The 27,025-nt window shown below is 39.0% G+C and overlaps 1 protein-coding gene and 1 non-coding gene across 6 annotated transcripts in view; both read right to left on the bottom strand.

Moving 5' to 3' along the window:
- Positions 1 to 27,025, bottom strand: part of POLA1 (DNA polymerase alpha 1, catalytic subunit) — a 295,794-nt gene that overhangs the window by 228,389 nt on the left and 40,380 nt on the right. For all 5 annotated transcript variants that reach the window (XR_015159734.1, XM_086389392.1, XM_086389396.1 and 2 more), the window contains exons 21-26: positions 25,023 to 25,152; positions 24,405 to 24,524; positions 23,260 to 23,359; positions 21,878 to 22,002; positions 17,150 to 17,299; positions 16,624 to 16,746 (exon numbers count right to left, since the gene is read on the bottom strand). Coding sequence is in view for 4 of the 5 variants with exons in the window: in XM_086389392.1 (XP_086245518.1) it covers positions 16,624 to 16,746; positions 17,150 to 17,299; positions 21,878 to 22,002; positions 23,260 to 23,359; positions 24,405 to 24,524; positions 25,023 to 25,152 (748 nt within the window). In the remaining variant the exon portion in view is untranslated. The remainder of the gene's footprint in view (positions 1 to 16,623; positions 16,747 to 17,149; positions 17,300 to 21,877; positions 22,003 to 23,259; positions 23,360 to 24,404; positions 24,525 to 25,022; positions 25,153 to 27,025) is intronic.
- LOC147339921 (small Cajal body-specific RNA 24) lies at positions 22,542 to 22,671 on the bottom strand. Its single transcript, XR_015160002.1, has one exon.

Below are 27,025 nucleotides of genomic sequence, written 5' to 3'. Positions count from 1 at the left end.
GAGCCGCAGCTAGAGAGTAGCCCACATGCAGCAATGAAGATCCAGCACAGCCTAAGTAAATGATAGAAAGTTGAAAAAAAATTTTTTTAAATGAGAGATGGAAGTGGATGAGTGGACCTATTTAGGTAGAGGACCAAGAAAGTACCATGTAATCCCAGACCCAGTGAAAGGAAAACGCAGCTGGGCAGGAGGGCTCCAGCAGTGGTGCCGAGAGCACAAGGGCTCTACAGAGGGACAGAAGGAGGGACGGCCATGAACATGTGTGTACAACTCAAAGAAAATGTAGCCCTGGGAGTTGGTGATAGACAGGGAGGCCTGGCGTGCTGCAGTTCATGGGTGGCAGAGTCGGACACGACTGAGCGACTGAACTGAACCGAACTGAACGAGCTGTGGGAAAGTGGGGGTGGGGAGGGCAGCAGGCCGGGAGCACAGAAGGTGACTGCAGAGGTGAAACAACCCAAGAAGGACCCAGGAGGTCAAGGTGAACTGAGACGGAAGCCACTGGAAGGGACGTGATGCAATCACATATTAAAAATACAGATCACCTGCTGCGTGGAGAACAGATCAGAGGAGGCAAGAGCGGAAGAAGGACACCAAAGGCAGGCTGCTGTGGTGATCCTGGCCAGGGATGGTGGCTCTGAACTAGGAGAGGGGGTGGCAGTGGCTGTGGAGCCAAAAGGATGAATCTGACTATTCTGAAGGTAAGACTGGCAGGGGTCACTTAGCATCTTGTGCATGCTAAGTCGCTTCAGTCATGTCTGACTCTGCAACCTTATGGACTGTAGCCCTCCAGGCTCCTCTGTACATGGGATTCTCCAAGCAAGAATACTGGAGTAGGCGCCATGCTGTCCTCCAGGAGATCTTCCCAAACCAGGGATCGAATCTGCATCTCCTATATCTCCTGCATTGGCAGGCAGGTTCTTTTCCATTAGCACCACCTGGGAAACCCAACTGCATCTTAGGACTGGGCTAAGAAGTGACAGGAAAGATAACAAGTTCTTAAATATTACACAAAAGGCTGGTGTTTGCCACTTTGTGTCAACTACTACTTGCTGCTGGGGGACATGAAAAAACATTGCAGGCTCCTGAATCTACATAGTAAATTAAACGAATTAAATGTAAGCTGAAGTCACTGAGTTAAAAAGTGAGGGAGGTCAGAGGAAATCACTCAGGCAAAATGAGTAATGAGAAAGAGAAGCAGGCAGCCAAAATCAGTGGTGTAGGTGGACAAAGGCACAAAATGCAGAAGAAACAGCAAAGTAAAAACACAACAGAAAATAGTTTGGCAAACAGCCTATAAACTGGCCTTATTAGAGTAGACTTTTCAGCATTCAAGAGAGAAAAATGTAGACGGGGTAAGAGTGGCTCTCAAGGGGGGGACACCCCCGCAGCCAAGGTCACATTTACTGAGTTGCCATGCCCTCCCTCCAGGGGATCTTGCCAACCCAGGGATTGAACCTGTGTCTCCTGCATTGGCAGGCAGATTCTTTACCAATAGAGCCACCTGGGAAGTCCCTGGATAGTTACCATGAGGAAAAAACAAAGAACCTGCGGCTCGGAGAGGTTATAAAACCAGCAGGTGGAGAAGCAGGCTGGGCGCGTGTACCTGAGGGGTGGGGTGGGGAGGAGAGGCCTGGATTCCAGGGCTGCCACTTAGCTAGGATGTTTCACAAGCTACTTCTTCTGGACCTCAAATCCCTCATCTATAAACTGGGGAGAATGAGAATATCTCCCTACAGGGTCCTCGTCTTTGGTGAGGGGCTCATTTCACTGAGTGTCCTGACTTCAAGGTCCATCCCTGTTAGCATGCCACAAGAAGGTCGTGGCTTTTTACAAAGGGTTTCACTGTACGTAATCTACACTGAAGTAGCCTATGAAATATTAGAAACATCCCTCAGAAGAGAATGCACTTTCGTATTTGTTTGTTTAGTTTACAAGTTTTTTGCAGCGTATGAAATTCGATTTTTACATTTTTGGGGGGGGAAGCTAAAACTACAAAAAAAAAAAATTAAAAAAGATATCTACCCACAGCAATTATGGTCATCGCCACAGATGCACTCAAACATCTCCAACTGAAATCAACGATCACGTCCATGTCCCCGAAATTTTCCAGCCTATCACCAGCGTCTCTTTCTGACAGCACCCACCTCCTCCCCGAAATGCTCCTCCCTGGCTCCCACAACATGTCGTGTTCCTGCCTTTCTCATTCTGTGCTGCCTCCTCCAGGCCATTCCACACTGGGGACCCAAAGACAGGAAGAACCCTATGCCCACTTTTCTCTCCACTCTCTCCTCTCCCCAAGTAATCCCATCTACGTCCATGACTAAATTTATCGCACTTCACCAAATGATCCCCAAATTTATATCCTGCCACCTCAAAATGAACATGTCCAATATCAGACTGCTCATCTTTCCCTCCCCCGGGCCCAAACACAGGCATCTCCCAACACTCCACCTCAGTGAGAGGCTTGCCATCTGTCAGCCTGCACAACTCAGCAGGTCAGGAGTTCTCCTGAAGCTGACCTAGGTATTTTTCCCATCCTAAGCTCAATATCCAGGATGCTGCCAGGTTTAACTGGTTCTTCTTCTCTTAACACATAATGTCAGCATCTTCTACCTGTCTTGGGTGCCATCACACCAGCCAAGCTACCACCATCACTTGCCTGGAATATCTTAAATAAGAGCCAACTAACTAGTTTCGCTCATCCACTCAGACTCTTCCAACTCACTCAGCTAGAGTGACCATCACAAAACGTAAACAGGAGTCAATCCCTCCATCCCACAAAGGACCTGCTAACACCCCCCTCCTTGTTCAACATGGCCAGCTAGGCCTGCACAGTGGGGCCCCTGTCCTGCTCTCCAACCTCATCTCCCATCACTCCCCTCTTCCCCTCTACACTCCGCCCAGCTCCAGCAGCCTTCTCTCAGTTCCTGACGACATAATGCTTTCACCCACCATGGGACCTCTGCACAAGTCATCCCTCATCCTAGAATGCTGACCCCTCTAACCCTTTAGCTTAACTCCTGCACACACGTTCCTGACCTCAGCTTGAGTGTCACATGCTCAGGAAACCTTGGATTCTTCAGTCTGGGTGCTTTGATTCTTCAGAGGGCCTTTGCTATCAGCATTCAAAAATTCCTGTTCCATGCCTCAGCACTTATTTCTCCTGGGTCAGCATGTTTATTCACTGGACAATGTGCTTACTGGCTCTCTACTACCAGAATAAAATCCCACGAGGATAAGGCCATTGAACTCTCAGATTTACCACCATGTCCCCAACACACCAGTACCAGGCCCAACTGGGTGGGGGTTTGGCGCCTTCCTCTTCATTTGTGACAAGAGACCATGGTACACGGGCTTTCCAAGGTAACATGCTTTGAGACTGGAGTATGCAGCAGCAGACATTGTCAACCAGCACCCTCTAACATGTGAAGACAGAGGCTCACAGGGATGGACTTACTCAAAGTCAAACACAGAAAACACACAGTGAATGAGCTTGGCACCCATGTTTCCAGTCCAGGCTTCCTTCAGGAGACATTCAGGCTTTTTCACGTGGTGTCTGCATCTATGGCAGATCCTTTCTCTTGTTTACTACTACAGAATCACGAGTTCAGCCTCCCAAGCTCTAGCTCTAGTTTTACTGGAATCATTACCTAAGGCTTTCGCCTCAAGCCTGCAGGTCACAAGCAATGTCATTTGTCTCCATTTCCCTCTGTGGGACACACAGCAAATGTTACTTGAAGAATTTCTGGCTATGAGGCAAGAATCAGTAATTGAATTAAAGATATTCACCTGCTCTAAGCCAATCTTCTGAAAACAAGTCATTTTTTTCTGCCCTGTCAGGACAACATTAAAGAAGAAATTCAGATTTTTCATGTGATTCAACCATTGCATCGTGCCACACAGTTCAACCTGAATAGACCATACACCCTACCCTATTGGCGGGTGCACAGAAATATTACATGTGGCCTTAAGAACAATGCACCTTATTAATAGACCATGAGCTTATTCCTTTCCCCAAGTGCCCCCTCCCCAAGCCTCCTCCTCCCTGCCTGTGGAAGGCACAGTCTCCTCCTGCACAGGGCTGAAAATATAGCCTGTGGCTAAGTTAGCAGGGGTGAAAAGCCCCTGAAACAAATATAGCCAAGTGTCTAACACTCCAAATTATGACAGAAACTTAATATCTGTGCTCTACTCCCATCCCCACTCAACTTTTAGCCCTAAGGCGAAACTCTCACCACTAGCCTCAAAAGAGCCAATCTTCTGTTAAATGTAAAAAAACAAAGTCGATAAAAATAGGTAATAGAAAAACTAAACCCAAACCTGCAAATAACAATTAGTTATTCCAAACACCAGGCATAAATCATTTCTGGAAATCACTCATGCTTTATTGTTCTTTTCAAAATGCACATAGAGATTCACTTCAGTTACATTCTAGTTCATTTTGCTTTTTTAAAAGAGGAAGGGAGCTCTCAAAGAAAAAACTGAAATTCTGAGAATCTAATACATTCAAGTTTAAAGGGGACACCAGCCAACTGAGCCACAAAAATTCGTAACAAAAAGGAAACGAGGACAGCTGTACAACCCGACAGTGGCACTACATTTCACAGTAGGTACAAAATCTCTAAAGCGATGACTACAGGGCTCAGGAATCTCTGGCTTCAAATCAAACAGCTTCTTACCACATACACACGTACAGAAAGCCGCTCTTCTCCCCGCCTTCCAAAACTCCCACAACTTACCAAACTTGGCTCAGTGTAATTTCACACCGTATTTATGATATGGCAAATTGACACAGGCTCACGCTTGCCTACTGAAGGGATGAAATGCCAACAGAAGGCACTAACTCTATTAGTCTGCCCTCAGTTAACCAGTCCTGAGCCATAATAAGTCCAACTGACTTGTTTTGCTTTTAAATGTAAGATGGATGTATCTTTGAAGGGTCTAACTGTACTGCTGAGAGAGTGTGCACAGGCCACCATACAGCATGGGCTGTCAAAAGCAGGTTCTTCCAATTAACAAGAAGTGTCCCCAGCATGGCTGAAGCCAGGAGATGGTGTGGTGATATCTTATACACCGTCAAATTCAAACACTGGGGTGGTTGATCCATTTGGGGGCTGGGGAAATCTGCAAGGTTGTGGAGTGCGACCACATCGCCCCCAAATCTACTACCTGGGCAGATGAGGAAAGGAAAAGCTGGAGGAAAGATCAGTATTTTGGGTTCACAGTAATCCTTTCTCTGGGCTTCCCTGGTGACTCAGTGGTAAAGAATCCACCTGCAAAGCAGGAGACACAAGTTTGATCCCTGGGTCAGGAAGATCCCCTGGAGAAGAAAATGGCAACCCACTCCAGTATTCTTGCCTGAAGAATCCCATGGACAGACAAGCTTGGCAGGCTATCTGTAATCCACGGGGTTACAAAGAGTCAGACACAACTCAGCGACTAAAATAACAACAATCCTTTCTCTATAATCCATTCGTATCTGCAATTTGTGGAAGAGGTGGGGGGAAGGATGTGAGAGAAAAAAAAGCAAAGTTATATGATATTTTCCCCTTTCCTTAGGAGTAGCATTATCCAGGAAATTATCTAGGCAGGCTGACTGTGGAACCAGACAATTAAACTTACGCCAGTTTCTATGCCACTGGTGAATAGTGGTTAAAAACTTCACACTTTTCTTTTTGTGTCTTAACAAGGAGGGAATGGCACTTTCAAAATCATTACTGCTCTGTCATCTTGGTTCACTGCCAAAGCAAGGAGCTGCAGAACACCTGTCAAATAACACGCGGCTCATGAAAAAGAAACAAACACCAAAACAGGTTTATAGAAAATGTTCACGTAAGTAGAAAGAGGAATGAGTTTGGGTTAACAGGAAGTCACTCATTGTGGCAGAGGGTGGGGAAGAAAGGAAGATTTCCAGGCCTCAGTTTCTGTGATTCAAGTCAGAGTAATGAGACTCAACCTGCTCGAGCAGAGACCAGCGGTGCAAACACAAGGTTAGTCTGATAGTAATATTTATCTCCTCGTCCTCAGCCACCTCCCTGTGGTTTCAGGAATTAAATGGGCAAAATGTCGAAGCAAAAATACCACCCCTGTCTTCTCAAAGTGGCTCAAAATGTATAAAGAATTCTTTTTTTTTGTTCTGAGTATCCAGGCCATTCTTATCAAATTAGACTTAAAAATCAAGATCCTATATTAAAAATGCATCTCTTCCACATCCAGCCATCTATAACTGCAGAAACTTCTAAGTCAGCATGAACCCAGGGTCACAGCAAACTAGCAACTAAGCCTGTGCATCACAACTATTGAGCCTGTGCTCTAGGGCCCGGGAGCCGCAACTACTGAGCCCATACACTGCAACTACTGAAGCCTGCATGCCCTAGAGCCCATACTCTGAACAAGAGAAGCCACCACAGTGAGAAGCCCACACATTGCAATCAGCGAGAAGCTCCTCATTGCAACTACAGAAAAGCTCCTGCACAGCCAAAATAAAATTAAAAAAAAAAAAAAACTTAAAAAAAATTAAAAAGGCCCTAATTTTGATTGGGAATAAAGAAATTCCACCTTCCTTAATGAAATAAATCCTGACAATTTTAAGGTTAGAACTGAGAAGACTCTGAAGAGGGAAAAGGCCAGTCCACACAGCCCCAGGACCACCTGTCTGCTGCTGACACCCAAGGGTACACTGTGTTGGGAGGGGTGGGAGGTCTTCTTGACAAAGACCCAGGCCAGTTCACAGGCAGGACTTGACTTTGGTTCCCTCTTCCCAGCTGCCTCTAACATCGACCGCCTGTGTCCTCCTAAACCCATACCCTTTCAACATTCAAAACCCAAGAGCACACAAAGCCACATGTACAGGCATCTTGGAGATGATAGGTTCCAACCATTAAGAGAAGGATAAGATTCTTCTCAATTTATTTTTAAAAGTCTAAAGTTTTAGTTACTTGCAAGAAATATTATATGTTTCCAAAAACATAAATGCAAACCAGGCCTAAATGTAACCCACTTGTCTCCAAATTATTCTATATATTTGAAATTCTTTGTCACTGTACTTCTCTCAAATTACTGAATGTCTAATTTATCATAATCGGAACTGGCCTTACATGGGGGTATTTCCAAGGTATGTCCTCTTCTTAGCTGTATATTTACCAACAATACTTTCACCAGTTTCAGAAAGGATACAGACAAATGGACAAGCAAAAATAGATGTTATTTAGTAAAAGTTCATCAACTTTTTAGTAAAAGTTATAAATAATCTGCAGTTAGGATGCCTCTTGCTTGACTGAAAACAGGTGTTTCTATAGAAGTTAAAAGTATATAAAAAGAACCTTAGTTCTAAAATTACCATTAATTTGTACTATGAAGAGTTTTAACTCATTCCATCTGAATTACCACCCATTCTGAATTAGTAGATGTGAATTAACAAGGTAGAACAGTATGAAGAACTGCAAAGAATTTAGAACCCAAACATCCCTGAATTACAACAATAAAAAGGGAATTAAAAGTTTTTCTGGCTTAGAATTGTACAATGTAAACAACTTCAAAGTGGTAAGTGATATGTGATCACTGAAAAAGGGATATTACTTTTCTTAACATTAAATATATTCTGCCAAAATATATTAAACCTTCATTTTCAGCCTTAAGAGAAATTAACTTCTTATACTAAAAAAATTCAAAATGTTAGTAGGTCAGCTGAAGTTAAAAGTAGTCTTAATGGTGGCTATTAAAATTCTGGAGACAGAATTAGAACTCTTCCCTCCTACCACCCACACAGTTTCCACCAGTCTGGTCTGGCAAGAAAATTCTTCATACTGCCATGTGACAAAAACATATATTTTTAAGACTAAAGTGTCCTCTCAACCTATAGCAGAGGGAAGAAATGAAATACAAGACTCAGCAGTTCTTTAGTATTTCTACATCACAGTGTCCTGTGAGACTCTCATAAATGCTATGCACCCTTTCCTCCTGAAAGCACACATATGCAGACACATAAAATGTCACATACAACTTGAGAAGAGTCACAGACATTCCCTCTGCTTCTATGAAAAGTTCTCATGTGACAATATAAACAAGTGAAACCTCAAAATCCAGGTTTTATAGATGTCCAAAAGATTATTTTCCTCCCTTCTTACTACTTGTACTTTCCTCCACTTTAACCTACTACGACTGCTACTGTTAGAAATCAGAGTGACTTTTCTATTGAGTTGGCAAAAAAATACGTTCATAGAAAAACCCAAACAAACTTTCAACATTACACATGACTCTCTTTTATTAATAGATCAGAGGTCCACAAACTTTTTCTATAAAGGCCCAGAAAGTACATATTTTAGGTTTTGTAGGTCATTCAGTCTATCTGGGCACTAATCAGCTCTGCCATTCTAACACAGCACAGCTGCAGCCATAACAAGTAGGTGTAGCTGTGGCCCAATAAAATTTTCTTTACACAAAATAGGCAGCAGACAGGAGTGAACCCATGATTTATAGGTTATCAATCCCCAGAACAGAAGAACAGATTCAATAACTCCACAGGAAGCAAAGAAGACAAATACAGTTAGACCTCTTCTGTACACGATCCCTAAAAATAATTCCATGAAGGATTTAACACCTAAATAAGAAAAGCCAAAGTCTGCAAAGTTTAGAAGAAAATAAGACAGAATGTCTCTGTCATTGGAGGAGGGAAAGATCTCCTAAGACAAAACAGTGTACAAGGGGGGAAAAAATCAAATATGTGACAATAAGTTTTAAAAACTTCTGCACAAGAAAAGACAATACAGTTAAAGAACAAATCACAGACTAAAAGGTATTTGTAACAAAAATGACCAAACAAGAATTAGCTTTTGACCTAAGAATACTTAGAGACATACAATTCAGTGAAACAAGATATACATGCACAAGCAAATCACACTGAAAAAAGAAAACTGAAGCATTAAAACACATGAAAGGATGCTCGCCTTAATATTGAGGAAATGTAAATTAAAATCACAATGAGCTATCAGTTCACACTCATGAGACTGGCAAAAATTTTAATTCTGATAATAACTAGTGGTAGCAAAGATGTGGAACACAAAGAATTACACAACAAGTATGTTTACAAGTACATAAGAAGTTTAAGACCCCTCAACAGAAAAATAACAAATTCAAAAAGGTAAAACTGAATAGCAAGATTATTCCCAACTATTTTTAAACTGGGCTTCCCTGGTGACCAAGTGTAAAGAATCTGCCTGCCAATGTAGGAGATGGGGGTTCAACCCCTGGGTGAGGAAGATCCCCTGGAGAAGGAAATGGCAACCCACTCCAGTATTCTTGCCTGGAAAATCCCATTGACAGAGGAGCCTGGGGGCTACAGTCCATTTTGCTGCAAAGAGTTGGACACAACTTAGCAATTGAACAACAATTTTTAAATTAACCTCTAATCTGTGACTGAAGAAGTCATGTATCATAGCCCCATGGCCATAAATATGATGAATTTAACTTTCTGAAAGAATTAGCTTGCCATGATAAATGACTGCTCCCACTAATAAAATATCATATAATGCTTGTGGCCATGCAAACTCCACTCCTAGTAATACCCTGGAGAAACTCTCGCACAGGTGGCACTGTCTACTATAGCACTATTTGCAGTAGCAAAGAATTAAACCTAAAAACATGGACAACTGGAGAATAAAAAATATCCTGTGCTATATTTACTCACTGAAATATTACACAATAAGTAACATGAATAAACCAAGTCTGAAACTGTATCAACATGGACCAGCTTAAAAACTGGTGTACAGAATAGGTACTTTCTCCTACTGTTTTTGGCAAACTGCAAAAACACATGTATAGCATGACACATAAATGGTAAAAACTTCTAGGGCACCACATATATAGGTACACATTATCTGTTGTGAAAGCAAAAAACCCTGGGCAGAAAGGACACAACTAACCTGAGAGAGCAGGTACCTCAAAAAAAGAAAGAAATGAGAGAGGGTATGGAGGAAAGGGTCTTCAGTTGTCTCTACAATATTTTATTGCATTTAATTTGTTAAAACTAGGCTTTTTAAAGAAAAGACATTGACAATGTGAAACTTTTGCTTATTTGCAGATAAATCAGAAAGTCTCTTCAGCACTTAATTATAAGATTCTGCCTATTAACTCATTCTGTTTTGCCACTGACATCAACGAAGGCTACAGCCAGCCCTCCATCCCAGGGCCATTTTGAAGGGCTCTTGACAGGCACTAGCTTGTGGCCAAGAGACTCCTAGGAAGGCTTGCCCAGACTGTAGTGTTTTCCTGTAATGATTTGGACACATTTTTCAAATGCCCAAATTTCAGCTCCAAACGCAACTAAAAGCTAGGCAGTCTACAACTGGTTGGCAAGCAGGCTGGCAAAGACTCATTTTAGCCTACTGGGTGAGAAAATGAAAATGCACGGGCTCTATACCCAAACATTAGAGCACACATTCACTTTAAAACGCAATCAGAAATCCAGACCAAAAATCATTTTCTCAAGGGCACAGAAATAACAGAGTGCAGAAATAAAACAATACCAACGTCAATAAGTACTAATTATTCCATAAAGACAAATATTACCATTACACTAAGAATTATGCAATGAGTATGTTTATAAGTACAAAGTTAAAAATCCCTCAAAAAAATGCCAACAAATTCAAAGAGGCAAAATTACACATCAAAATCATTTCAATTCTCTTTAGATTAGCCTAATACTGTGACCAAGGGAGTTATGTATTGTAACCCCATGGCCAGAAGTGTGAATTTTGCTCTTTGATAGAAGAATTAGCTTGCTATGATACATTACATGATTGATCCAATCAACAAAACTTATTATTCAAAGACCATCATTATTTTAAACACTAAATAAACTATTACAATCCTTTGGTCCTTTAATAATTCCAAATTAATAAAAGTGAAAAATCTGGACAGATTTGTGTCACTAAATGGCCTTCACTATTGTTCACAGTATAAAGCCTTAATTGATTAATGATCTCAGGGTGTCTATCGCCATCTAGTGAACAACCACTTCAATTACCACACCAGTCACTTGACTACCTAGTCTTGTTTTCTCTGTGGTTTAAAATATACATCCACTTAGTGCTATCAACTTACCCAGTATCTTTTTTATGTCTCTGCAAATACACTGAGAACAAACACAAATATAGATGGTATTTATGTAGATTCACTTCTGAATATCTATCAACTAGCTTTCCATATTACTTCTCTGGAAATACTGAATTCATGATTTTTAAATAATCTGCACACTATGAGGTCCCTCATACAATTCCTTAACCATTAACTAATTCCTCTACCGCCGAGCAATTAAAAATCATAGAAGAGTTTAAGTGTGAAAGATCACACCTGGGAAAAGACAATATTGATGTCCATTTGACATAACTATTAGCATTTTTATTATAAACCTGTTTTTAAAAGTACAATTAGTAATTACTCTGAGTACTCTAGCAGCCATAATACATTTGATTACAGAAATTATTAGGTCACCAGAGCCAAACCTGCATGATTCCAACAAACTGAGCACACACAAAATAGACTTAAAAATAAAATGGGGGAGGGGGCTTAAGGCCTCCCCAGATTGTGTATTAATCCATATTCAAACGCAAAATGTTAGTCTTTTCTGGTGACATACTACCAGGTTTCCTTCTCATTAATTTCTACTTGAACCTTAATCTAATTTATCCTACAAGGATTTTAAAAGCAATCAACTTCTAGGATTTTCAGGTTACTATATTACTATATTTCAGGTTACTATATTATTTGGTCTACTCTTGGTACAAAAACAAGTTTGATAAGTCACAGAAATATTTCAAAATTCAACAAACTGACTCTCTTTTTACACTTCATTCCTCCTACGTCTTCAATCTTCAAAAGATTCTTGAATTCACAAAGACCTAACATATGGAAAATAACAGTAAACCTACAGACAGATTATCACATAAAATACTTCCATCCGCCAGTGCTAATAATTATCACCAATACATTACAATCAATTTTATTATAGGAAATAATTTCTGTACATGGCTTTGAATCTTTTCAAATAAGATTTCCAGGAAGCAACTGTGTAATTATTATTTCTCATTAACCTCACATTACTTTAAAGGCCCATTTCCCACAGTTGCTGTATATTTTACTTGTGGGAAGAAGCAAAGGGGAAAGAGACAAGGGGAAAGCAGAAACCAAGAATTTAAACCACACATGATTATTTCTAGATTTATCTAAAATTCTTTTTTTAGTGGGGAGAGTAGGGTTTTTTTTTAAACAAAATACTTAGTAAGATTTGTTACTCTTCCATTTTATATAACAGAAAAATAAAAATTGAGTTTCAATTCCCTATTAAAAATTGAGCTAAACAAAAATACTGCCCTTAAAGTACAATGGATTAGGGGAGTGGGGGAGATCATTGGACAAATTTGGGGCTTATCATTATCAACAGTGCCCTTTTAAGCTTGTGGATTTCTGAGCCAATGCAGAAAATGTAACAACAGGGATTTCCCAACAGCAAGAGGCACTCTCCAAGGGAGTAAATTGTCAACTATTGCCTCTCATGAGAAACTTAAGAGTAACCTTGATCCAATCTCAATAGTCAACCCATGTATTATCACCCAGTTGGGGCATAGTGAGTGCATTTCCTAATACAAAAATAAGATGGTATTCTATCAGAAGCCACTGGATACATACACAGAAATAAAATTTAAATAATTTTAAAGTAAACTTAGCCTAAGAAAATGAAGACATCCTTCCTTCATTTCAATAAGCCCCTAAAACACCTATATCTTCTCAAGGAAAAAAGGCTTGTGTCTTGAGTATTGAAAAAGGCGTTCTTCTAGGAATAAGAGGTAGAATACAAAGCAGCCGTCAGGAAAGCCATCCTGAGATGGAGCAAGCACACAACCTTCATGCAGCAAGAGCTTTCAAGTCAGGAAGATCTGGATTCCCATTCAAATAAGTCACTTGTTACACTTCACCTCTGAGTTTATTAGCTTTCTTATCAGCAAAATGGGAACACAATTACCTCTATCAATTGATTCTTATGGGGTCGTACTGAAGAATGCATCTGAAACTGTCTCACATTATGCTGGTGTCCAATACATGTCTTGCCCTCCCTCACTGTGCCCTCAAGAGTCTTTGAGATTGGGCTTCCAACAGAAGAGCAGCTCTCAAAGTCCTGTTCATTTCATGCCAGTGAGATCTACATCATCCAATACAGCAGTTCACTAGCCACATAGGGATATTTGAGGTTAATTTTAATTATAATTATATAAAATTCAAACTCTACTTCCTCAGCTGGCTGACAGTAGCCAGCTATCAAGCACTCACTAGGCACTTGTGGCCAGCAGCTACTACACTCAATACTGCAGATGGAGAACGTTTTCATCATTTCAAAGTGCTATTACATACGTCTAGTCTAGATTCTTCACAATCCAGATAATCACGATGGTGTGATCACTCACACTCACCTACAGCCAAACATCCTGGAATGTGAAGTCAAGTGGGCCTTAGGAAGTATGACTACTAACAAAGCTACTGGACGTGATGGAATTGAGCTATTTCAGTTGCTGCTAAGTCACTTCAGTCGTGTTCGACTCTGTGCGACCCCATAGACAGGAGCCCACCAGGCTCCCCCGTCCCTGGGATTCTCCAGGCAAGAACACTGGAGTGGGTTGCCATTTCCTTCTCCAATGCAGGAAAGTGAAAAGTGAAAGTGAAGTCGCTCGGTCGTGTCCGACTCTTAGCGACCCCATGGACTGCAGCCTACCAGGCTCCTCCGTCCATGGGATTTTCCATGTAAGAGTACTGGAGTGGGTTGCCATTTCAGTTGAGCTATTTCAAATCCTAAAAGATGATGCTGGGAAAGTGCTGCACTCAATATGTCAGCAAATTTGGAAAACTCAGCAGTGGCCACAGGACTGGAAAAGGTCAGTTTTCATCCCAATCCCAAAGAAAGGCAATACCAAAGAATGCTCAAACTACCGCACAATTGCACTCATCTCACATGCTAGTAAAGTAATGCTCAAAATTCTCCAAGCCAGGCTTCAGCAAAACGTGAACAGTGAATTTCCAGATGTTCAAGCTGGTTTTAAAAAAGGCAGAGGAACCAGAGATCAAACTGCCAACACGCACTGCTGTGCTGGATCATTGAAAAAGCAAGAGTTTCAGAAAAGCATCTATTTCTCCTTTATTGACTATGCCAAAGCCTTTGACTGTGTGGATCACAATAAACTGGAAAATTCTGAATGAGATGGGAATACCAGACCACCTGACCTGCCTCCTGAGAAACCTGTATGCACGTCAGGAAGCAACAGTTAGAACTGGACATGGAACAACAGACTGGTTCCAAATAGGAAAAGGAGTATGTCAAGGCTGTATATTGTCACCCTGCTTATTTAACTTATATGCAGAGTATATCATGAGAAATGCTGGGCTGGAAGAAGCACAAGGTGGAATCAAAATTGCCGGGAGAAATATCAATAACCTCAGATATGCAGATGACACCACCCTTATGGCAGAAAGTGAAGAAAAACTAAAGACCATCTTGATGAAAGTGAAAGAGGAGAGTGAAAAAGTTGGCTTAAAGCTCAACATTCAGAAAACTAAGATCATGGCATCCGGTCCCATCACTTCATGGCAAATAGATGGGGAAACAGTGGAAACAGTGGCTGACTTTATTTTTTGGGGGCTCCAAAATCACTGCAGATGGTGAATGCAGCCATGAGATTAATTAGCCTTCAATTAAAATAAATAAATTTATATTTAAAAAAGAGAATAACATGGCATAATAATGACAAAAAAAAGACGCTTACTCCTTGGAATGAAAGTTATGACCAGCCTAGATAGCATATTGAAAAGCAGAGACATTACTTTGCCAACAAAGGTCTGTCTAGTCAAGGCTATGGTTTTTCCAGTAGTCATGCATGGATGTGAGAGTTGGAGTATAAAGAAAACTGAGTGCCAAAGAATTGATGCTTTTGCACTGTGGTGTTGGAGAAGACTCTTGAGAGTCCCTTGGACTGCAAGGAGATCCAACCAGTCCATCCTAAAGGAGATCAGTCCTGGGTGTTCATTGGAAGGACTGATGTTGAAGCTGAAACTGCAATACTTTAGCCACCTGATGCGAAGAGCTGACTCATTTAAAAAAACCCTGATGCTGGGAAAGATTGAGGGCAGGAGGAGAAGGGGACAACAGAGGATGAAATGGCTGGATGGCATCATCGACTCGATGGACATGAATTTGAGTGCACTCCGGGAGTTGGTGATAGACAGGGAGGCTGCAGTCTGTGGGGTCACAAAGAGTCGGACACGACTGAGCAACTGAACTGAACTAAACTGAATCTAGATTCTGAACAGGGGTCAGCTTTTTTTTTTTTTTAAGAGCCAGATATAAATACTTTAGGCTTTGCCGGTCATTCAAATTTCCATCTTGACTACTCAACTCTTCCACTGTACTGCAAACGTACCTACAGACAATATTTCAATGAATGAGTGTGACAATGTGCCAATAAAACTTTATTTATAAAAGCAGATGGCAGGCTGGATTGGGCCCATAAGCTGTAATGAGCCGACCTCTACTCTATAGAGGATTCTGACTCCAGGTCCCCAGCATGAGTATTCTGCCTATAACCACTACCTCCTTAAGACCAAGTAGTCTTAAATCCACTGACAGAAATCAGTATTTTACTAGAGCTAAATGGAATTTAATATCTAATATAACTATTCTCTTACAAACTAAGGAAAATCCACGCACACGGTCCTAAAGCAGATGAAGCTTTTAGTGTTTACAGAGGGATAGCACCTCCAATCTGTTTGGTATGTAGCCCATCTTTCTAAAACCAGTTACTCTAAATCTGTAATTCCAGTTCTGATGATGTTCATGCAATTAGGAATTTGTACATCCAGCTGCCTACTTAAAATGCCTACAGATCTATTACAACTCTCAAAGGTAACATATCCAAGACAGAACTTCTCTCCCAGATTTCCCCTTCTTAATAAATGGTTTTGCTAGCTAACCAGCTAAAAGACAAAAATGGAGGCACCCTCCTTGACTTCTTCCTTTCCCTCACACTCCAACCTAATATATCCACAAGAAAACTAGCTTCCTTACATCACAGGCTTCATTCATGCTACCTCCTAAAGAACACTTCCTTGACCAAGCTAAGCCAGCCAGCCACCTTAACAGTGTTCAACTTACCACTCTGTTTTAATTATCTGCATAGCATTACTTCTATCATATTGTCTTATTTTTTATATTTGCTTATTCACATATTTAAAGTCTGATTTCCCAAATGACCTTCTCTCCACCCCAAGCCCTTTCTATACCCCTTGCTCTAGGTAGATACGAGCCTCACAACAAGGGGACTTTTTATGTCTTGCTCAACACTCTATCCCTGGTACCTCGAACAATCCCTGGCATACAGCAGATGCTCAATAATTACACATACACAAAAATTGGATTAATGAATGAATCCTTACTTAAAAACGTATCTCGCTCAAATTTGTCCTAAGAAAGAGATATTTGAAGCTGTATTACTAGGAAGCAAACTTTTTGGCTCTCCCACTCCGTAATATATATAGTTTAAAATACTTTCATTTTAGATATGGCAATGTTATACCATTTACCTCCCTTCCTTTGTATGTCACCAAAGCAGCCAGGGGTTTGGCGTAAAATCTGCTGTAGGAGAATCCCAGGCAGCCGTACATACTGTTTGCCGTGAGCTTCAAAGCCTTCTGTCGAATGTCATACTGCAGACCACACAAGGACAAAAGACAGACAACAATATTTGCAGATGCATAAGCATTACATTAGATGTTTTCTAACTCACCAATAAGAAACCCTCAGTGTCCTTGGAGAAAAGAACTCTGAACACAGTCAACCCATCCTCCCAAAGCCACGATTCCCTGACCTCCTAGAAGCAAGTAAACAGATTCCAAAACTCTCAGGTCAGAAGGCACTTGCTCAGATACATCTTTGCAGACAGAGGTGCCTTGTACTTTGAGGCATCAGATGTTTCTGAATGGTTTCCTACCCACCAACTTAAAGTAAGCACATGCATTTGTCCACAGCATCATGTTTAAATCACTCCTAGATAATCAAATTTTCAAAGGTGAGACTGTCACTCAGAGGTTGCTGAGTGGAAAGATATACCTGAAGATGAAGGTCTGGATTTAAATCTTGCTGTTTCATTAGCTGTTTTACTTGTCTTCTCCGCTCTACCAGTTTTCGGATCTCTCTGGGCAAAATGCCCATTCCCAAGCTTGGATCTGGCAGCTCGGGGATCTGCTCTTGCTCTCCATCCTGATGAACACAAGACAAAAACTTCAGATAAATCAAACTTTTGTGAAATGAATTCCAAAAATCATACCTTGTGGGAACTTAACCCCACATCTTGTAAAGCTACTTTCTTGTCTAAGTATAAAGGTCAACAATGCTGAGAGGGCTGAAAAGCAGGTCAATGCTGCCCTCTTTTCAGTCAGTTCTCTCAGCCTATCATTCCCAGTACCTTCCCAATCTAGTTCTTGACAAAATGTAGGCATCGTTTAAAAGCATGAATTTTTTTACACATGCTCCTTTTCCCCCTTCAACAAGATTGGGGAGCAACATGTTTGGGGGTATTGTTTTTAAAATAAAAACATTAAGAGAGACTGCTTTAAAAAAAACGCAGTTAAATTACTATTTTTAAGACCTGTGCACTACCAAACAAAATGCTACAAAACTCTGTTAAACTATGGGGAATCACAGCAATTACTTTAAGTGTTTTAGACTGAAAAATAAAAACCTAAATACTAAATCAGCAAATCTCTTTTAGGAATCTGGGGCCCATATTTAAATAGGCCACGACATTTCTAAAAATTAACACACATATACTCCTTAGTATTTATGCGGTAACTTTTATCTATCAATTGCTTTGCAATTGGTACAATAGCAACATTTTAAGAAAGCAACCAGCAGTCTTCCATTAAAATTTACAGGAGGAAAAGGCAGGGGAAGCATTAGACCATTGTTCTCAAGGCTCCATTAATTCTACTGAATATTAACAGGATACAAAGAAAAACCAGGCACATTTGCCCTTTCAAAGGTTCAAAATTAAAAATAAACCTCTTGGCTTAAAGTATGTCAAGTCAATGCCATTTGATAACCCAGTTTTTACAAAGTATCTGATTTTATAAAGATCAATAACTGCAAATGAACAATCTCACAATAGTAACAGGGACCTATTGTTTTCCAATAGAGCAGATGATGATAGCAAACCTATTAGAGATCTTGGTACACACTCCAGTTTATTTACAGCAACCATGGAGGTCCAACAGAAAGTAAACTGAAAGAATCTGAAGTCAGGCAAGTTACAATCCATGCCTGGCTCTCCCAGCACGAGCTGTGTGGCACTAGCTGTTCTGAAGACCAAATGCAGTACTGCCCAGGAAAATGATACAGAACCCATAAACTGCTACATGTATAGTATTTCTTAGATGACTTCTTTCAACTCTGAAGTGTAATTTCATATCCAGAATCTAAACTGGAAAGCTCAAATAACAAAATGGTGGTAGGGGGGAAAGGAGGAGCTATATAATGATAACTATCCTAATACTGACACACACAGGACACAATCCAAAGAATATTATTAACCAAACGTAGTCACTACCTCTCGGGGATGTCTACTCAATACCTACCCTGTAAAATTATCCTCCAGTCTCATAGAAAAGCCTATCCTCAGCAGACACATTTGTACTGTGTGAACACGCTCCTGCGGCCACAGATGATGGACAGGTGTGTTCACCAACCTAGGCAAGCCTCTAAGATTCTCTCTTCCAGGAATATGGAATTAGAACTGAAAAACAGCCACCAAGCTGGAACCAAAAGACTTGTAAATTTAGGAGTTAGAGAGCAAATAGACATCTTCTGCCCCTTGCACAAAGAAGCAGAGAAAAACAACATACAGAGATAATGTCAATTTACATCTTTTACTGCTGGAGAACCAAATCTAATCAAATTCCCTACTGACAGTCAATTGTATATAAGTTTTATATATGAAGAACCACACATTAAGTTATTAAGCCATTCATAAAACTGTTGACTGTATGACCACTAGTTAGATTAAAATTCATGTGATATAATTCAAAAGGATCCTTTCGAAAAGGATGTTTAATGAATAGAATCGGTAATAAATGCTTTCATGGCCAAAATTAAAGCCTGAAAATAACAAGTGTTACAGAAAAAGGGGAACAATTCACATACATGACTGGTAGGAGTATAAAATGGTACAATGACTTAGGAAAACAATCTAACAGTTTCAAGTAAAACATACACTGTCCAATGCAACCCAGCAAATTCACTCCTTAGGTATCCCCCAAAATGAAAGCACATATCCACAAAAAGAACTGTAGAAGAATGTTCACGGAAGCTTTATTAATAACAGCCCAAACTGAAAATAATCCCCATGCTGATCTCAGGGGAACAGATAAAAGGAAAGAACAGCAATAATGCAACAACACAGAGGAATCTCAAAAAAATTACACTGAACAAAAAAAGCCAGATACAAAAGAGTGCATACTGTATCACTCCATTAATCTGAAATTTTCGAACAGGCAAAATTAAGCTATGGTGATATAAGTCAGATCAATTACTGACTGATGGAAGAGGGGATTGACTATAAAAAGCCAAGTGAAACATATCACAACTTAAGGGATGAAGCTAAAGCACTACTTATAGAGAAATTTACAGTTGCAAATGTCTAAATTAAAAGAGATGATCTCAAATCAATAACATCACCTTCTATCATAAGAAACTAAAAAAGGGCTAAGTAAATCAAAGAAACCAGAAAAAAGGAGGTAATAAAGACTAGCACAGAAACAGAACAAAAAAGCAATAGAGAAAAACTCAAGGAAACCAAGGTTGCTTGTTTGAAAAGATTAACAAAATTGATAAACTTCTAGCTAAACTGAAGCTTTTTCTTCAGAAAAAAAGATGACTCAAATCACTAAAATCAGGAATAAAAGGAGGGGACCATCACTACTGACCTTAAAGAATTACAGTGATTAAAAGGAAATAATATGAACAATTTTATGCCAACAAATCAGATTACCTATACAAAATGGACAAATTCCTAGAAAAGGCAGAAACTACCCAAAGTGACCAAAAGAGAAATAGAAAATCTGAACAGACCTGTAACAAGAGACTGAGTTAGAAATTAAAAAAAGAAGTCTAAGACCAGATAACTTCACTGGCAAAAATTAAAATATTAAAACAAATCCTACATGAACTCTCCCCAAAAACCGAAGAGAAGGGAACTCTTCCCAACCATTCTATGAGGCCAACATAACCCGAATACCAAAACCAGACAAAGACATATACAACTATACACCAACAGCCTTTATGAATACAGAAAAAAACTCAACAAATATTAGCACATCGAATCTAGCCATATACAAAAAGGATTATACACCAAGTGGGATTTATCTCAGGAACAAAAGTTGGTTCAACAATCAATATAGCATACTATATTAAAAGAATAAAGAACAAAAACCATATATTGATCATCTTAATAGATGCAGAAAAGGTAGTTAAGAAAACCCAACACCATTTCATGATTAAAAAAAAAAAAAAACTCAAAAAACTAGTGCTAGAATGGAACTTCCTCATACTGATAAAGGCCAGCTGTGGGAAACTCTCAAGTAACATAATATTTAATAGTGAAAGACTAGATGTTTTCCCCTAATATCAGGAACAAGAAAAGGGTGTCTGCTCTTGCCACTTCTATTCAACTGTACTGGAGGGTCTAGCCAGGGCAGTTAATCAAGAAAAGGAAATATAAGGCATCCAAATTGAAAAGGAAGAAATCAAACTTTCTCTATTCACAGACAACAGGATACTGTCTATAGAAAATCCTAAGGAATCCACAAACTATTATTACAACAACTAATAAATGAGCTCAGAAAAGTTGCAACAAGACCAATATACAAAACTCAGTTGTATTTCTCTACACTAGCAATAGACAAACCAAAAATGAAATTAAGAAAACATTCCATTTACAACTGCACCAAAAAGAATGAAATATTTAGTAATAAATTTAATAAAAGTGAAAGACTTGTACACTTAAAACTAGAAAACATTTTTGAAAGACATTAAGGACCTAAATAAATGGAAAGACTAGATTTTCATGGATTGGAAGACTTAAAGATGGCAATATTCCCCAAAGGGATCTACAGATTCAATACAATCCCCATCAAAATCCCAGCAGGTATTTTTGCATTAATTGACAAGAGATTCTAAAACAAACAAAATGTGACATGTATCACTACAATGGAATATTCAGCAATAAAAAGGAATGAAGGACTAATACATACTACAACACAAATGAATCTTGAGAACAGTATGCTAAGTGAATTAAGCCAGACACAAAAGGTCACATATGATTCTATTTACAGGAAATATACAAAAATACACAAATCTATAGTGGTGGAAAGATTAGTGGTTGCCTAGATCTAGAAGGGATTGAAGGAGGTAAGGGCTAAAAGGAAGAGAGTATCTTTGGGGAAAAATGAAAATGTTCTAAAAGTGATTATAGTGCAGTTAGCAAACTCTGGGAATAAACTAAAAGCCATTAAATAGCACACTTTAATAGGTAAATTACAGAGTCTGTGAGTTACATCTCAATAAAGCTATTAGATAAAAGACACAGAACCAGTCTGAGTCTCCTCCTACCCAACACTCCCCCATTCTGACCACGAAGAAAGGATACGTTACCTTTTAGAAGGAAAAGCTAGAATGCCATTACCTTTCAGAAGGAAAAACTAGAACACCAAGCCCCTTGCTTATCTTCCCCCTTTAAGCACTATTTTTAATCTCAATTTCAAGGGTTCCCAGTTGAATACAAACCTCTACAACTTTCTGTGCCTCTGAAGCAACTCTTTGCACTGTTGTAAAACAAATGTTGAATTCCTGAATGATGGAAGGATACAAACTGTTGAAGTCCAGAAGCAAAATGAACTTATCATAAAAACCTGCAAGGAAAAAAGGCCCATGTTACAAAAAGTCTTTGGCATAACACAGTATTAGAAGTACTATACTATGACTCCTTATACTATCCAGAGCTGTGAGGCAGACAAAGGGAAAAAAGGAGTTGACTATCACCCTGTAAATATATATCAGAGTGAAAAATCAGGTAACCAAAGACAAAGAAAGAAGAGATCCTGTCTGGCATGGAAACCTCAGCAGTCCCCCCAAAATACTTTATTATTATGGGCAAACACTCCCCCTCATATCAATTACTTTATTTTTTTTTTCAATTACTAGATCCTATCAATTACTTTACACAGGTGCCATGTACATTTCCAAAAAAAAAAAAAAATTCTGCTAAATTCTCCTTCAAGAACGCATTCCTTTCCACCTATCCTCCCCGCCTACTCCTCAAATATTTAGTGATCTCTACCAACGAGTGGTTATACATTTTTTTTTTTTTAACAATCACACCTTCAAAGAATAAAACAGGTAGCCTATTTACCTGTTTACAAACTGCTAAGATCAGACAAGATATATACATAAATGTCAGTAGTGGAACGATCCACCCTTTTTACTAGCAAAGGGTGAACAGAAAGCTACTGTATTTCTTTAGGACATTTACAAAGAGTTATCTTCACCTTCAGAAGAAACTGAATAGAAGTAAATGTCCACAGTTAAGACAATAACAACAACAGCAAGCATATGCCGATAGCTTACTGTGTGTCTGGTACTATTATTCCTTAAATCCCAGTGTGGTATTTTTCTTATTGTCGGACCAGGGATGGAAACCGTGTCCCCTGCCTTGGAGGGCAGATTCTCAACCACTGGACCGCCAGGGAAGTCCTGACAAATAGCTATATATTGGACCGGAGATTGGCAAAGATCAAATTCAGCCTATCTCTTTTTGTACCACTCATGAGCTAAGAGGAGTTTTTACATCTTTAAATGGTTGGGAAAAAAATGTACAAAGACTATTTCAATGATATGTGAAAATGACACAAAATTTAAATTTCAATGTCCATAAATAAAACTTTCTTGGAATACAGCAAAAAAAAAAAAAAAAAAAGATTCACATTAATCCCATGTTAAAAGACTGGCAAACAAGATTTTCACATGAACGTAAGAAAATAAATAAGGTCATTATGAAACCTATTCGCTAACATACAAAACACAACTCAGGTCTTTTAGTTTCTCAAGCTGACTCTGCATTAAGAAGTCCCTTCACATCAGGGACAAAGCCATCTGCTGCCCAGCCTTACCAACTTTGGGGTCCAAGACCAAGCCTCCAGAATAAGCTGCTTTCTTACGTCCTTTTTTGTATTTATTGGTGTCTCCATCAATGTCTTCATCTTCATCTCCCTAATATCAAATGGAAGATAACTTCACCAGCCAGCAACTCATGAACCAATTTAGAAGGTTTATGACTTCCCCCTTTCTAACTGCAGTACACAGTTCTAACAGATATTTTACTTTCAGTTAATGGTCCTCTGGGGAAAGACAGTTACTTTAACATGTTCATGAATCCAAATGAATGCCAAGCATGGTACTTACCAAAACAAACACTGTATCTAAGTTGATAAATATGCAAATTCCACTTTAAAATATTTCTGAATAATAGGACTTCACATTTTTAAATCAATGGATACTAAAAATTCAACTACTCATGTCACGTAAAATTTGAGATTCTAAGAGTTCTCTTATATTCATTACTCTAATATTCATGATATAAAAATACAAAATATTTTATTTAGATATTACCATTATTCTCATTATTAATATGGACACCTTAAAATAAGTATGTCCATATGCTAAAAATTCTTTTCCAAGTAGTTTAATTAGCAAACATTTAATACTCAGTAGAAGTCAAACTCCTCTAAGTTAATACTTCACTAATTTTAATAATGTACGTAAAACAAGCACAACAAAAGAACCTGAGTCATTTTAACATTAAACTCCCATTTTAAATTGATTACTATCCGTGCTGATATAACAGTAGCTAAGCTAAGTTTTATTTCTGGTGTGATGGAGGCTACTTCAGAAACCTGACTGTGGTGACCTTAATCCTACTAGAATATAAAAATGCAACCACACAACATAAAAATTAAGGCTAAGGGGTTCAAAGAAATAAAAGGTTTGACTGGTAGTACTAACCCAGCAAAACAATTTCCATCTATGGTCACTCATCAGAGGCCTAATGCCTCCCTCAAAGAATTTCATATTTCACAAATAATTTTTATCTGTATAGAGAAAAGTAGAGAAGGAAATGACCATACCAAAACAATGGAGCAAACAGGATAGTTTCCACTTATCTGGGAAGTAGATGTTATCACAGCCCAAAGAAACAATCTTGTTAATAAAAAGGGGGGATATAAAAAAGCAAAACACTATATAATTTTGGACCCACCAGTTTCTGCTGAGGCTTTCTGAAAGTCTGCTTGTCAGGCACAATATAGTTGTTTTCATAAAATGCATGAAGTAGTAAGAACTCATTACGCTCGGATCGTCCACCCATCAGTGTCCTAGACTATTAAAAGAGAATTAAAAAAAAAAACAAAAAACTTGAGCTCAAGACCACAACAAACAAAAGCAAATCAAATCGATAAATTTAATCATAGCACCTCCTTCAAATTCACTCATCATATCAAGGGCTGCTTTTAAAAAAGGGGGGGTATTAATTATTTTCAGCAGCTTCTTTAAGCACTACAGTTAAAAGGAGACAAAGAGAGCTTAAAATATCCACAACTCGGCTATTTCTTTACTCTCAAATGGACCATTCCACAAATCAGACACATCCAGATGTCAGAGACAATCCTTATGTTCACCCAAATTTCAACATACTGCACCTGGCTTTCCTCCCCTTCTCCCAAGCAGTTCTTCACTTTACAAAAGAAGCCCAGCTTTCAAAATACAAGTTACTCATTTTATAAGCATGCATTTAGACTCATTATCATATAACAACTACCCCAAGAAAACACTGGATCCAACAGGAAATGCTTTTTCCCCCTTTCTAAGTTAAATTTACCATAATGTTCCCAGCGATGTTAGTGATCTGCAATGCTAATGGAAGAACATTTAGCTCACACATGATCTGCAAAATGAACCTGGCATCTTTCCAGGTGTGCTCCAACAGGTACAACAGATGAGAAGAGTCACTGTACAGAAAAGTAAGAATGAAACAGAATCAAGTAATTAAAAGAAACAATGATTACAATTAGAATTTCATAAAGCATTTTACTAAAAATTTTTGGTTATGTAGCTTCAGAGCAATGGCACCTCACACTGCAAACAATTTAAAATAAGGTCAGTATGAAATTAGGAATTCATTCATACCATTGATCCCAATGCCTTTCTCTAAAACAAACAAACACAAAAATCACACTAAGATAAAGTTATATGTTAACTACAATCTAAAAACACCCTAAATCCTTTCATTTATTTCATCCACTAAATATGTATTACATACCCACTCTATGCCAGACATTGTTCTAAATTCTGGCAGTGAAAAAAGAGACAAGAATTCCTGTCCTTATGGGGGAGATAGAATACAACTTAAATTTTTAATATGTGGTATGTTAAATAAGGCTAAGTGTTAAGAAGAAAAGTTAAGAAGGGAATATTAAGGGTGAAGAGCAGAGACAAATTTTAGTTAGGGAACCAAGGAAGAGTCCACTGAGAATAAAGACCCACAAGAGGTGAGAGGGTAATTCTTTCAGATGGGTAAATCTGAGGGAAGAACATTCCAGGCAGACAGAACAGCACATTCAAAAAAAAATTTTAATTAAAAAAAAAAAGTATGCCCAGGGCTGAGCATAAATCTCGCAGTTCCAGTATCAAGAACGAGACCAATGGCTGCAACACAGAGAATGATGGAGAATAACAGAAGACAATGACAGAGTTAATGGCAGAGAGACCCACTGTATAGGACCTTGTAAGTCAAAATAAGTGCTTTGGTTTTTACTCTGAATGAAACAGAAAGTCACTAGGAGATTTTAAGTACAGTGCCATATCCAACTTTACTTCAGCACAGGAACTCTCGTTCCTGGGTTGAGAACAGACAAGGAGTCAAGGGCAAAAGCAAAGAGACAAGTAAGGAGGCTAATATAAGACCCAGTGACCCAGGAGAAGAGGATGGTGGCTTGGACCAGGGTGGGTCCAAGTGAAGAGAAAAGAAGTGGCCAGATAGACACACATTTTGAAGATGGAGCTGACAGGATTTCCTGATCCATGGAACATAAGATGTCAGAGAGAGGAATCATAGATGCCTCAGAGGTTCTAGGCTGAGGATGACTCTGGAGGTTTCCAGTGATACTGGAAAAGTAAGAGAAACAAGGAAGAGAAAGTCAGGAGCTCAGTTTTGGAACAGGCTGAGTTGGAGGCTCATATCAGACATTAAGCAGAACAGGGAGGTAGAGACATGAGTCTGAATTCAGGGGAGACATCCAAAGTGAAGATATGCTCAGAGGAGGCATCAGCACCCACATGGTACTGAAATTCCTCCAAGTCGATGAGATCACCCAGGCAGGCAGCACAGTCAGAAAGAGAAGCAGTTTGAGAACTCAGGAGGAACAGGCAGAAAAGAATCTAAAATGGCCATAGGGGTAGGAGAAACCTTATGTAAGAAATAATCAAGCAAAAAGTTTCCATTATGCAAAATGAATTAAGTTCCAGAAATTTAATGTACAGCAACGTGGTGACAGCAAATAATGTATTATATACTTGAAACTTCCTAAGAGGAAGAAATCTTAAGTGTCCTCATCACAAAAAAGAAAAGAAAAAATTAGTGCTTGTGTGAGGTGATGAGTGTGTTAATTAGCTTAACTGTAATGATTTTTTCACAATGTATATCAAACATCAAGCTGTATACCTTAAATAAAATACAATTTTTATTTGTCAATTTGACCTCAACAAGGCTGGAAAAAAGAAGTAAGCAGCAATATCTCCAGATAATTGAATGACTTTTCAGATTTTATATTTCCAAAATATTTGCATTAATTTCTGAATTAATGAATTATGGGTGGAAACCTA

This window comes from Bos grunniens, chromosome X, assembly GCF_055505025.1.
Source record: "Bos grunniens cultivar Pamir isolate PY7600 chromosome X, Bosgru_T2T1.0, whole genome shotgun sequence".
Classification (NCBI taxonomy): domain Eukaryota; kingdom Metazoa; phylum Chordata; class Mammalia; order Artiodactyla; family Bovidae; genus Bos; species Bos grunniens.
Note: the sequence above shows the minus strand (reverse complement) of the source record. Positions and strands in the feature narration are given on the sequence as shown.